Source organism: Crocodylus porosus, unplaced genomic scaffold (genome assembly GCF_001723895.1).
Source record: "Crocodylus porosus isolate Cpor-Errol unplaced genomic scaffold, CroPor_comp1, whole genome shotgun sequence".
NCBI lineage: Eukaryota > Metazoa > Chordata > Crocodylia > Crocodylidae > Crocodylus > Crocodylus porosus.
In genome coordinates this window covers 74,984,133-74,997,947 of record NW_017728886.1, presented here as the reverse complement: position 1 = coordinate 74,997,947, position 13,815 = coordinate 74,984,133, and the positions used below count along the sequence as shown (strand labels likewise).

General features: G+C 46.0%; 1 protein-coding gene across 2 annotated transcripts in view; it reads right to left on the bottom strand.

Moving 5' to 3' along the window:
* Positions 1 to 12,935: 12,935 nt before the first annotated feature.
* The window catches only part of NOD1 (nucleotide binding oligomerization domain containing 1), a 30,534-nt gene continuing 29,654 nt past the window's right edge, over positions 12,936 to 13,815 (bottom strand). For both annotated transcript variants that reach the window (XM_019536588.1, XM_019536580.1), the window contains exon 12: positions 12,936 to 13,419. In XM_019536588.1, coding sequence (XP_019392133.1) covers positions 13,347 to 13,419 — 73 coding nt within the window. In that variant the 3' untranslated portion in view covers positions 12,936 to 13,346. The remainder of the gene's footprint in view (positions 13,420 to 13,815) is intronic.

Below are 13,815 nucleotides of genomic sequence, written 5' to 3'. Positions count from 1 at the left end.
CTGGAAAGTTTCTCAATTTCCTTCCTTTGCATTGCCTTGTAATTCCTTTCCACATGGCTAAGAAGTTCGGTGGCATCTGGAGATAAGGAGTTTGGTGGGGGAAATGAATCTGTCTAGAGAGAGCAACTTGCTTGCAAATATGTTCAACTAATGGTCCAGAGCTTGCTTTATAATTCAGATGTAGAGCTGGAGTGACTCCTTGGGAGGTAGCAGTTTCAAATTTAAACCAGTTTAACTTGGAGCAGATTTCTGGAGTGCAGTGGCAGCTGGGCCCATGCTGGTGCACAGGGGCAGTACCGGTGGGGCCCAGAGTGGGGCAGCAGGAGTGCAGGGCCTCGGCTGGCAGGGGCTCTATGGAGCCAAGCTGGCTCCCTCCTCTTCCCGCTTAAGTGGCGCAGCTCGGCTTCATAGAGTCCCTGGCAGCCTGGACTAGGTGCTCCTACTGTCCCACTCTGGGCCCTACTGGTGTGGGCCCCGCGCTCCTGCCTGGCTGTTGCTGTGCTCTGCACACCCACTCGCTGCCCCATACCGCTGCTCCAGGGCCAAGAGTATCAGGAATGCAGAGCCTGGGCTTGCAGGAGCACTGGTGGGGGCTTTGCCTTCCCTCTCCATGCATGTCACATCCCTCCCCAGCCACCCTCCCCCCATACACACAACCCCCCACAAAACCCATACCCGCACACACACCCTCTCCCACACCCCACAAACCTATTCCCCCCCACACCCCCCACAATATACAAGAGCAAGACTTCATTTTAAGCTATTATACTATCACCTCTGTGTACACTACACAAACACATGTGAATCAGGACAAAATATTTTTTTAAAATGAAATTAATGAATATTGTAGTACGTTTGATTTTTAGAATATAACTTGATATGTTTCTGGTTCAGAGGTGACAAAAACCCTTGCTGAAAGGAGTCCTTTGACTTTGGCAGCAAATGTCAAGGGTTAAGGGGTGGGACTTCTGATCCCAAGATGGAAACCAGGGGGTGGGGCACCTGTCAAGCAGTGGGGCTACCCATGTGGCCCTCAATGGCTTGCCAAAACTCAGCAAGCAGCCCTCCGCCTGAAATAATTGCCTGCCCCTGGATTAATGCCTTGTTGTATGTCATGTCACCATTGTAGGAGATTCAGTGCTTGAGTCTCCCAAGTATTGATATTAATGCATTTCTTCAGGTTGGTCTTCAAGGTGTCCTTGAATCTCTTCTTTTACCCAGCTCTAGAGCACTGACCACTGTTGACTTTGGTAGTATAGAACCTGTTTTGGGAGCTGGTTGTTAGGCATCCTTATGAGATGTGCTGTCCAATGGAACTGGTACTGTATAAACATGGTTTCAAAGCTCATGGTGTTTACTTGAGCTAGAATGCTCATATTTGTTCTGTCCTAGCTGATATAGTGAATTTCGCGAAAATGTTGCTGGTGGTAATGTTGTGAGACTTTCAGCTTTTTCCAATATGTCATCCAAGTTCAACATCCATGCAACAGGGTAGGAATGTCAGTATACCGGTAGACAAAAAGTTTGGTTTGGGTCATGATGTCACGTTCATCATTCAACAAAGGTATAATTTTAGAGACATTCAAAGGCAGCACTGGCAGGTATTATCCAGGGTTGAATATCATCATCTGTTTGCCTTTTTGGGAAAGGTGGCTACTCAGGTAGGAGGAATGCTCATTCTCTAAGAGCTGTTCTCTATTTGGGATATGTTCGGGAGCAGCTGGTTGGCTTGTGGTGGGCTGGTAAAGGATCTTGGTTTTTGAGAAGTTGACAGTGAGTCCAAGCATCTCGTATGCTTCACAGAAGCAGTCAAGAATGACTTGGAGCTCTTCAGTTGAGTGGGTGCACATGACAATATCTCCACAGAGAGGGTCAAGGGGGGCAGAATAACAGAAGCAAAGCCAGTCGGTAGAATAAGTGTTTATCACCCTTCAGATTCTTTCCTTGGGAGTTCTTCGAGTTTAATATATGAATTATTCATGTCTTTGCCATGAGGTAATTGGCTGTAATTACTATGAAACATGTCCTTTTTTTCTGCTATGATTTTTCCTGGCTGGTTTTTGCTAAACCTGAATAACTTCATTGCCAACAATGCTTATATTTTTTTTCTTAGTTCTAGATACATGAAATGAGAGCTTTATTGCAAAAGCAGTTTATAATTAGTTAGAATAACAGAGTTTGCTTTTGCAACAGGAAGTCCCGTGGAAATTTATTTCAATTCAGTAGGTACAGCATTTCATGTGTGGAATTTAAATTAGCAGCATCTGCTGGGTTCATACTATGCCCCACTGCATATCACAAGAATGCATCAGCTCTGCCATCAATTAGCAGAGAGTTGTGCTTCATTGGTCCCGGGTGTAAATGCCTGAACCAGATGGTTAATCAGGTGCTAGAGAGACTAAAGCGTACAAAATGGACCTTCTGCCTGGAGCAATCAATATCAAATGTTAGTGCAGTCGGGTCTCTAGCTGGGCTGAGGTTCAGGGCCAGTACAGCTGGCCCAACTTGCATGGTGAGGATCGAACTCTGTTTTGGGCCATGTTCAGAAGCTTCTGTGTGTAGTGGATGTGGCATTGCTTCAGGGATAAGAGGAAAAAACAGGAGCTGGAACTTAGCAGGAAAGGAGGGGCAGCAGCCTGCAATAGTCAGTGCCAACTGCCTGCCCAAAGGAGGCAAATTTTTGGATTCTTGGCCAGGAATTGGCAACCTGAACCATTTAATGCAGACTTGGGAGTTTAATGGGTTGGGAGGCTTCAGTCACATTCCAGTGGTAGGGGACTTTACCCATGCCGTGGTAGCAGTTGTGGCAGTGGCTGGGTCACAAGTGCTGGCCTGCATCAGACCTGAGCTGGGCTGTTTTGGCCAACTGCTGCTCTAGACTTGCTCCACAGGCTGTTCCCAGTCAGCCAAGCCGGGAGTGTGAGCATTCAGACCATGGAATCAAAGGTGGCTGGATGTGATGGCTCTTGTATGTCCTATTAGCTAGAGAAACTGCTTTGTCTTAAACACACAATATGCCTGTCTTGGCCAGGCCTTTGACATTTCAGTATGTATTTCTGTATGGCTGGGTCCTGCAGGCCTCTCTTCCCTTATAGACTTACTAGAAATGAGTTGCATGTAAGCAGGAGTAGGCAGTATGGAGAGATGTGTGAAAGAAAAATCCGACCATGGAAACTGTTGCAAATCTCAGAATCCCAGTCACTAGCCAGGGAACAGAGCACAGTTGCATGTCACAGGCCCAGATCATTCAGTGTCAAAAATATCTTTGTAGGCGAGCTTCAACTACCATTAAAGAAGGTGTCGGAGAAATCGGAGGGTGTGTGCACGTGTGAGCTGGGGAAGTGGGAAGAACAAAGGAGGGTGCTGCAAATGGCCTTCCCCATTCATCCCTGTGCTATTTGAGAATTGAAAGTATAAAAGGGGAAGAGATTTGTGCCTGACCTGCAGCTGTTTCTCTGCTCTAGCAGCCAAAAGTTGCAAAAAATCAAGTTTGTCCTTTCAAAGCACTTCCTAGCAACAAGACAAAAATTGGTGCCTGCCCAAACTGTGACCTCTGGTCCTTCCTCTCCGGCTCTGGTACTGCTTCACTGGGGCATATTTCTATGTAGCCTGGTTGGGCCTGAGATGAAACAGGTGTGGTGAGTCTTGGCACAGCAGCCACTGAAGGACTGATGAATGGGAATGGTTGTCACAGGGACAAGGAAGAGAGTGTTGGGTAAATCAAATTCTTGTTTCTGGGGATGCATTAGGACTTCTCACTTAAATATTTAAACCAGGCAAGAGAGAGGCATTGAATTCTTCCTGGCTACTCCCTGTTTCCCTGAACGCCTGGCAGAAATCATTGCTGCATGTAGAACTACCTCAAAGGATTTAGGAAGCTGTAGTCAAAAGCTGCTGTGACCTTTAGAGCCTTTTTGAAAGCTTATTTCTCTACCTCCCCCAGGTAAGAGATGCCTCTCAATTAGTCTTGTGACAGCCCTGAAGCAAGTTGCTGCATTTGATTCTACATTTACTGGATTACCTTAATATGGTAATATTTCAAGACTGCCATAGGGAGCATACTGAGCCTGCTTTTGTTGCTCTGATGTTGTCTGCCTGGCTCCTGACAAAGAGAACTTGACAAAGCCACATGCAGGGCCTGATGGAGAGTTCTTTTTGGTCAAAGCACAGTTGCAGCAACTGTACGGCTAGCTTCATGCAGGCGCTGTCAAGTGTCACTGTTGACACAAGCCTTCATCTTTCACCCAGGACAGACAAGGCTATAGTAACATGATTAGCAATGCTCTATACAGAGGCTGTACACGCACAGCATCTCCCTGCTAGCCAGCTGTTAAACAACAATGAGCCTAGCGAATACCAATCCCACAGCATCCACCGAGTGGCCTCCAGACATCATTTTTTAAAAAAAGCATCTATTCTGGGGAGTGGGATGAGATCAGGGTTGGAGGGGGGGAGGGCTGGTTTGCCATAAATAAATAATTGTATAAAAACCAGGGTTGGTAGCAAGATGACTCATTCCCATCAAAGGCAGCAGTGCGACAAGATAGATTTTAAGTGCCAGGCTGGATGGTTCCCCAGCATTGCTGAGGACCTATCACTGCCATCTGTGTCAAGGGCAATGGCAAGTGCTTGATGCCTCTCAGGATTTGGTCTGATTTAAAAGTGATGTGTAGTGTCAGGAGTTTGCATTGCTTTTAAACTGATTAGAGGTTCCTTTGCTTTGAACATGTATCCCAAATTTGCAAACAGCATCTTTTTAGTCGCTGATAACCAGACCATACACCTTTTTAAGAAAGCAGACACACCTAAATCATCTCTCAGCACAGGTTTGCTAAATCATTCCCATTGTGATGTTCCCTGTTAGGCTGACAACCATCATACCTAGGTCCCAATTTGAAAATGAATGGCTAGCCCATCCCGAGGACTTACTTGTAGTGAGTAGCTCCAGGAAAGACGAGGCACAACATGTGAATGAAAAAGGGAGAGCCATTCCAGCCTTTGTTCAATCAGCTCTGGGCTCGGCTACCTTATGTGGGGTGGTAAGACAATGAACTAAGCAGTGGCCTCCGGCTGCCCTCTAGTGATCACAGAGTCACTTACATCCATATCTGCAGCCTGTGGTCAAATTTTACTCTTATTCTTGAAAGATTACTGACTTTCTTGTTCTTGACAGATTAGAGAATAGATGGATACCATAGCTAAAGATTCGGGCCAACTGCAGCCCCAGCAGAAAACAACAGTGGCATCAGAAAACAACTTTTCTAAACTGAGCAGCTGTCCTTAGCCTTCCCCAGGATGGCTTTTCCTCATCCCCCATGAGCAGCTGCTTCAACCCCTCCTCACTGCAGTTTCTTAGGACACTTCTGTGCCCTAATGAATTTTGTGCTTGGAATCTCAAGTCTTTTTTCACACTCATTGCAGTGAAGGGATGCCGATTCTGATGAATTATAAGATTCATCGATTCATGGATGTGAAACATGCTCCCTTTTAGTTCTGTTTTAGGTTCACAGGGTTCAATTAGTGTCAGGTTTCATGACATCAAGATAAAAACTGATAGGCTTGATGATGCCACCTTCAGGTTCTAGCATGCCCTTCAACTGCATCATTTACCTAAGGGGTAGCAAGGTCTAAAGTAGGGAGTCAAGTCAAGTAAGATGCCTCTGAAGCTGTAATGAGGCATGATTTTGGGTCTCACTTTGCACCTGAACCGAAGGCTGCTCCCAGGCTGCTCCTAACTGACCTATAAGAAGTCATTCAGGTTGGGGAGGTGAAGGTGAACAGATACAATGTTAGTCATATTGTTCCCTTGTGTGTCACTGATAGTAGACACTGGCATATTAGCTCTTTGGGGAGTTAGGTTCAGGAGACCCTTGACCTTCTGACTGAGGCCTTATTCTTCTAGCTTGCATGTTAGTGGTTATTTATATAGCTTGGGTTTTTCTGCATGTATAGGATTGTCCCAGGAAATAGGATGGAGGTCATTACTGCACAGCCAGCCAGTGCAATTGGAAAAGGGTCTCGTACATCTCTAAGAGGTCCTAAACAGAATTTCTGATTTGGTTTATGGTGTGATGAGGTACATCTGGCTGCAAGTGGATTTAACTTCAGCCCAAAGCACCATTTGGATCGCTGACTCCCTTGATCCATGTCATTAGAATGAGCCGTGCCATAAGGCACTCTTGAGGAACTTGACTGAAGCATTGGCTATTTGGCATTAGGGGAATAGACAGTACTAGCCTTTTCCCATTCTTGAATTCAAGTTGAAGAAAGGGTAGAAAAACTGTGGTTGCTAATGGAGGAGCGTGTAGGTTCATGTGCCGCCTTCTGGAACAGTTGCTGTGTTGAATTTACAAAATATCGAGGTCCTGTATTACAAGTTTAGGAGCTCCATAGTCCCAACTAGTAACCAATCTGTAACCCTCTTAATTATGTTAGTTGGAAGGCTTCATGTTTTGTATGAACACAGCCCATTTAAAACATACCATAAAGAGTGAGCAACTGCATCTGAGAAACATTGGAATGGGAGTTGGAGCTTTTCATATGAAGGGCATTTCATTCAAGTTCAGCCCAGATTCATTTGCCAAGAGGGGTAACAATCTAATGGCAACTGAGGACTCAGTGAAATGAGTCAATGGGCACATTGCCATTCCTAAGATTGGGTGCAAGATAAATTGCCAGAGCCATTTACAGTGATAAACAGCAGTCTGCAGAGACCAAACGGGCACTGAATGGCAGTGGAGAAGAAACGCATACTCTCCTGTTCTTCAGGTCCTTTAAGAGGATGTGCTACGTGTAGCTGACCTTGAAGACTCTCCTCTCTGAGGTCCTGAATGCATGACACATTTTCATATGGTTTTGTACACCAATGTAAATGACACTAAGCTACAGCAAACAGATGAGCAGCTGTTCCAGGGTAGCTGTATGCTGTAGGTGCTATTTACAGTCCTTGCTGCTATGTGGAAGGGGTAGCAGGTAATACTTGCCTGTTGCTGCTTCCATCCCAACATAGCCATCTGTGGGTCTGACTTTAGCCCCAGCCTGGGCTTGGGGACAGTCTATGCCTGCCCCCCCCCACCCCCCCCCCACACTTCATATGTGAATTTTCCCGTGCTGACTGGGGTGGGGAAAACCTTGTCTTGTATTTGAATAAATATGATAATGGGTTTTGCTCAAATGAGAAGCCTTAGCTTCAATTTGTAACACATAATCATAATTGGACCGAATTATGGTCCAACTAAAGCAGCATAACACTCCTTGCTTTAGTTGCTGCTGCTTCTTCAGTTTGAGGTGGGATTAAGCCCAGCTGCTCATCTCAGATGAAGTGTAAATAAATTAGAATAAGCCATGGAAATTCCTTAGTGTCAGTAGCTGCCTCTGGATCCCCAGTCAGTTTGTAGATTAGGAATCAGGCAGCTGGAATGGGACCCACCACCACCTCCAACACCTCTAAGTAAATACTGGTTTACAAGCCTTATCTGATTTTTCCAGGGAGGCTATAGTTGCCGGCTAGAATGAATCCCTCCCTTGGGGAAGGTAATAGCCAACAGTAGCGTCAAGATGAATCAGTACAGTCTCTGAAGTACAGTAGGTGACATCCTATCTTGGGTACATTTTTGTCTATCATGGTCTTAATGCTGTTTAATTCTGCTGGGGGGAAGCTGTAACTCGCTCTCGCGCTGCTGCTTTCCTCTCAGATAACATAATCCCCTGGCTGAAAAACAAAATGCTGGTGTCGCCTCCAGTTCTAGTTTCCATCGAAGTTCCAGGTTGTAGTCTTGTTGCCTTTTGGCCTGGGGTTGCTGAGGTAAAATGTGACTCCTGACTGCTGCTGTTGTCTATGGCATAAGGTTTTATAACAGATTCTGACCCATCCCTGCCTACTTTGAGTGATCACAACTGCAAAGAAATAAACGTGATTAATGATGCAGTCCCCTCTTCCCCACCCCCTGCCACCTTTAAGGTGCTGCGGTACTTGGGGGCACATGGTGGATTCTGTGCTGTTTCTATTTAAAAGGACTTGATGGATGCACACAGTAACTCTGCTGGACTAGGAGCAGAGTTAAGGTGTTGATGGTCCTGGTCAGCTCTCAAGGTTGCTGAAGAAGTAGCACATGGCAGAGTAAAGTGCAGTACCTTGGACCTAATCCGCTGTTTTCTGGAGCAGCAGGAATCTTCAGAGTGTTTTTATCTTCGTTTTTCAAACAGCATCTGCATCATATGAATAGCTGGGAAGGCACTAAGGTCTTGGACTTGCAACATGTTTACTGGTGTAACTTACTAGAAATTGGGAGTTACCCGAAGAAAAATAGTAAAAATACATCAACGTGTCAGTGTTTCATAGATTTCATAGACATCAGGGCTGGAAGGGACCTCAGGAGATCATTGAGTCCAGCCCCCTGCCCAAAGGGCAGGAAGTCAGCTGGGGTCAGCTGGTGTTGTGTGTTTGCAGTTATTCTATGGTAGCAGTTGCTCTGGCGTAGATATTTGCTTAGTACAAATAGGTTCGCTGTAATAACATGTACTGCATGCAGCTGACCTTAGATTACTGCTAGTCTGTCTGTCCATTCTGGACCTCAGAGTAAGGTGCCCTGGTGTGAAAAACCATGGAAGATTCAGTTTTAGCATGTTGCATGTCCAGGGTCTTGTTACAGCTAGGTGCATAACTTACTGTGGCAGGGTGCCTCTGCACGGGTGGCTGTGAAGCCCCTGCAGCCCTCACTTTGTGGGCAATCACCCCTTCTAGTTGCCCGCCATGCCTTGATATGTTATTTTAATGAGGGAGGCACCAGGGCTTCCTAAACTGTTCTTCCAAATGATCGCCAGGTGCATGTGGTCTTTGCTTTATGTGCTAATTGCATGGCTCCATTCCTTGCCTCCACCATATCCCATGCCTCATAGATGACATCCTTTTATAAATGTTTTCTTTCACTTAAGCCTCCTTTTGGGATTCTTGGACCCTCATTGGTCCAACACTCATCCCCTCACTAGGATCTGGACCACTGCTGGTCCCACTTAGCTTCTCACTGGGCTCTGGACCCCTCCCTGGGTCCCTAGGGACCTCCTCATCCCCCTTAGTTCCTCCCCAAACCTTCAGGCTGGTTTAGGTGTCCTCTCCAAGCTGGCCTTCTTCAGCCAGAGGTGATGTTCTCAGCAGGCTCCCAGGTGTTGTTACTGCCAGCTTCTCTCAGGTCTGGACTTGTATCTGCCAGCTCCCTGGGTCAGCTGACCATCCCCTCACCCCCGCCCAATTTAGCCCTGACCCACACCTGCCAGTGGCTTCACAGGCTGCCCAGCCTCTTAAAATGGAAGGCACCCCAAGTGCCTTGCCACACCTACCCTTACGTAAGGAGCCTTTTTAAACAGTCTTTTAAAAAGTTTGCACAAGTTTAGGTGATGTGCCACTGTGTCTGTCTGATGCTGACATGAAAACAGTTTTATAATGAATTCCCCCTGCCTCCTGTGATAGGGATGGGCCTAAAGGTAAAAGATGCAAACTGAGCTGGAAGTGAATGAGTTGCCCTGGGTCATTTCAAGGGCCAGTCCTTGAGTAAGTCCTTAGCCCTTGAATAAAGATGGGTTTTTTGTTTCCCTAGTAAACCTGCAAGGTTTGGACCAGCCAAGTAGATGCTGTGTTGCCCAGAGCAGATAGGAACAGAGAAACACAGACTGATAAAACTGCTACCTTGTCTCTGGGGTTAACTTGTAATAGGGACTTAGACCAGTGATTCTCATCAAGGGTGCTGGGGTGTAACAAAGGGTGCAGCAGGAAGTTTGAGGAGATAAGCCAGGTATGAGGAGATAAGGGAAGGATCAGGCTTTTTTTGCCTAGCTGCTCACCTGCCCCCACTGGCAGCTGCCTCTGCAAGGATGTAAGCCTGAGTCCTCTAATATATTAATTAGTTTTTGAAATGGGGTTATGCTTAATTCACAAAAGTTCTGAAGGGGTGCCTTGAATCTGATGAGTTTGAGAACCACTGCTGTAGGCAGTGTATAACTGTGCATCCTCAAGCTGCTTTGCACATCCCCCTTCCTACTGTGCTGTTTTTTCTGGGCACTTGTAGAACCAAACTGTAGGGGTTGTTCTGCACTGGGAACTGGACCCCTACCTGGAGCAAATGAATACAGGACTGTTAAAGAGGAGACAGCGCTCTGTACAAGCATTTCTTTAGCAAATTACAGTACTAACAAAATGTAATGGCCATCTTAATTTTTGCTTCCCAAAGACCTAAGTTGGAGCAAACACGGACTGTGCTGCTGGCTGCAGGGGCATAGCCTGGAAGCTTACCTCCAGTATCTCAATAAGCTTATTCATAGATGTAGGGTTGGAAGGGACCTTGTAGTCCGACCCCCTGCCCTGGGCAGGAGAGAAAACTGGGCTCAAATGATTCCAGCCAGGTAAATGTCGAGTCTCCTCTTAAAGACCCCCCAGGGTAGGAGCCAGCACCACTTCCCTTGGAAGTTGGTTCCAGATCCTAGCAGCCCTGACTGTGAAGTAGTTCTTATGGATGTCTAATCTAAACCTACTCTCCAACAACTTATAGCCGTTATTCCTTGTTACTCCGGGAGGCGCTCGGGGGAACACGGTCTCTCCCATTCCCCACTGGTCCCCCCTAGTAAGTTTACAGACGGCCACTAGATCCCCTCTCAGCCTTCTCTCGCGAAGGCTGAATAGGTTAAGCTCCCGTAGCCTCTCCTCGTAGGGTCTGCCCTGCTGTCCCCGGATCATGCAAGTGGCCTTCCTTTGGACCCTCTCAATGCTTGTGATAGGGGAAAAAAACTACCAACATGCCAAGGATATTCAGCCTCCCCCCAGAACAGCAGCCATATTATCTCAAAACCAAATCACTGGGACTATTGAAGCCATGGAATAAATGTGCAAAACAGATCACTGTTGTGGCTGCACTTGGAACAGGAGCTGATATGTGGGTGTTTGGACTAAGGCTACAGTACTCAGGATGCTTAGGCCCTCTTCATATTCCAGCCAAAGGGCAGAAGCTTTGTGAATATGAATCCTTCTCTGAAGTTAATCACAAGAACTGGAGTGGGCCTTTTATAACAGTGCTATATATAGTCAGCTTCTTAGCACAGGGTCCAACTTGGCGAGCATTTACTGGCAGATTCAGTGCAAGTTACTGTTAGCAATCCAGTAAACAGCTGTAACAGAACTGGACACATGGTTTGTAACAGACAACATGGGACAGCATTTGTGACAATCATCCATGAGTGTTAGGCAGCAATTTTTTTCAAACATTGTCCCAAACTACAGAATAAGGAAGCCTGATGGGCTGAGCCCTGATGGAGCACTATTCCATGCAGGGACATTTTATACTGAGTTGTCATCTCTGTGACTAGCCAGTAAGAGGAAAATAATGCTCTCAGTTGTAAAATGCACCCTTCTTTCCTCCAGGCCTAAAGTTTAATTCTTCCTGGAGCACGCTGGGCTCCCTCGGCACTTTGCTCCCCTGCTGGGGGAGAAGTTCCTGCTTGACCGCAACTAGAGCCAATGGCACTCAGCACCTCTCAGGGCAGAACCTTATTTTGTTGGTGCCTGCTACCAGTCAAGAGTGACTGGGAAGAGGTCAATGAGACCTACCCTTTGCCCCATCCCTTTGTCTAATTAAAAAAAACAGCCATGAAGAGGGCTTTAAGTGCCTTGTGTGGGCAGATGTTTTGTGGTTGAAACATGCTGCCTGTGTAACTTGACCTTTTTTTTGCTTTAGTAAACATACAATCCATATGTACAAATTGTAAGTTGCCTGATTTCTTGATGACAGGCAAAAACCTCATCAGTTGGTCTCACTGTGAAGAAAGGCTCATTGCTGATGTAACAGCCAAGGAAGAAAAATCCCCTGAATGTAACAAAACACTTCTGCAGGGTTTGAAGTATGCTTAAGTGTGTTTGGGGGCAGACTGACATGGACTGGTGTGGGGGCTAGGAGGGAGATGGAGTGAGGCATGGATCTGAAATATACACAAGAACTTTCTCACATTTAATTTTTGCGGAGGTCTGGATTTTTTTTTCCCTAAATCATCTTTGGCCTATCAGGGTTTTGTGGGCTACTCAGTGGTTGGGAAGTCTAAAACAGCTCTTTCAACTATCTTAGAGTAACAATGATTTAGCAAAAGAAAACTTTAGAAACACTGCCTAAGCCTTTTCTGAGTAGCTGTTGCTTTAGCTACTTTACATGTTGAGTGCTTGAGCTGTTTAACAATGGGGGGCTGATTAGCAGGAAGCACTGAATACTTGGCCCTCTGCCATATTTCTTTAAAGCACCTCCTCCTGCATTCCCCAAATCCTTGCTTCTGAAAATCTTTTTCTCCATGTTCTAGCTCCACACTTTCCTTTGCATTTTAATCCCTCTCCCACACATTCAGTGTCTCCATTCAATCACATAGAGAAGGAAAGCCTTTCACACCAGTGCTAACATGCTCCTGCTCTTACCTGCTTCAGGGATAAGAAGTTCCTGCTTGTCTCGATCTGTTTTTATCCACCTTGAAGCTAGGCAACTCGTACAGTATGTTGCCATCAGAGCACCTTCTAGGGCCAGGTTCCAAGGCAGAGTACTTGAGAGAGCAACCTACTTTAATTCTTTGGACAAGGAAAGCCATGCTGGCTATGCAAGCACGGGCTGCCCTTAAGAGTATTTAGGGGAAGCTGCACTAACCAGCTCCTATGTAGGGGAAGGATTATTAAAAGTAATCAATGCCCTGAAGTCCAAGATACCACTTTGCTGGAGTGCTGAGTATTTGGTACTCCAAGTAGAGTCAGCAAGAACAGCACCTTTGAAAATCAGGTTCCAGGTATCAGTCAGGAGAGACTATCAGTGCTGAGGGCAACAGTATAGAAAACCACCAGAAATGATTTATGTTTCCACTGATAGTATCCAAGGGCTTACAAACTTATTTTAGTGACAGTGAGTAGAAAGCTTGTGAGCTTTTGGATTTTTCACAAGCTCCTTCTCCCTTTATTGTGTATATAAATATAAATAAGTTAGTGTTATTTACACCTGTGTACAGAATACATCTATTTATCAATATACAGAGATCTGCCAGTGGGTGCAGGTTGATAACACTTAGCATTTTCTCTTCAAACACCATGCATTCATTAGTAATTAAGGCAACTTTGCACTCAGCAGAAGTATAGAGTAATAGGCAGGCACTTCAGTGGGGGCTGGTGGGGGGAAGCACAGTGTGTTCACAGGAAGCCAGTGAATTGCACATCTCTCTCTCCTAGGCTGCAGCTCGACACTTGCCCCCAGTACAGATGGAGGCCATGGAAGCTCTACTGTCCAAGGGCTGAAGCAGCATTTGTAACACTGAGCTTGTCCAAACTGGAAGGTGGTCGCTCAAAAGCAAACAATCCGCTCTTCATTTTCAAAGGCTTTGGCCTCTTCCTGGTTTATCGGGTTCCCGTTTAAACTGTCAGAGAGGGTGAAAGGAAAGGAGAGTAAACCAGGGCCCATGTTGTAGCTTTTGGTAATTCCGGGTCTCTTGCTTCTTTCAAAGTTTTGAAGCAGAGATAGGTTTCCTCAGGCTCTGTGTGCCAGATGCTTACCTCAGAGCACAGCCCAGCAGGGTGTGCCTTACACCCAGTTCACACTGGTGTCCCTGTTACAGATACTGAGGCAACACTGTTCAAAAGCAGTGGCTTAAATTACTTAAATAAATAGGTCCTGTGCAAGCACAAGAGCTTACTAGGGGCTTGGCACTTTAGAAAACTGAATCAGGGATTGGTTATCTCATGATGGAGTTAGAAGCACCATCCTTAGACAGCCAGACAGCCTTGACTGCAAGAAGGCCAAGACATGGCCTTTA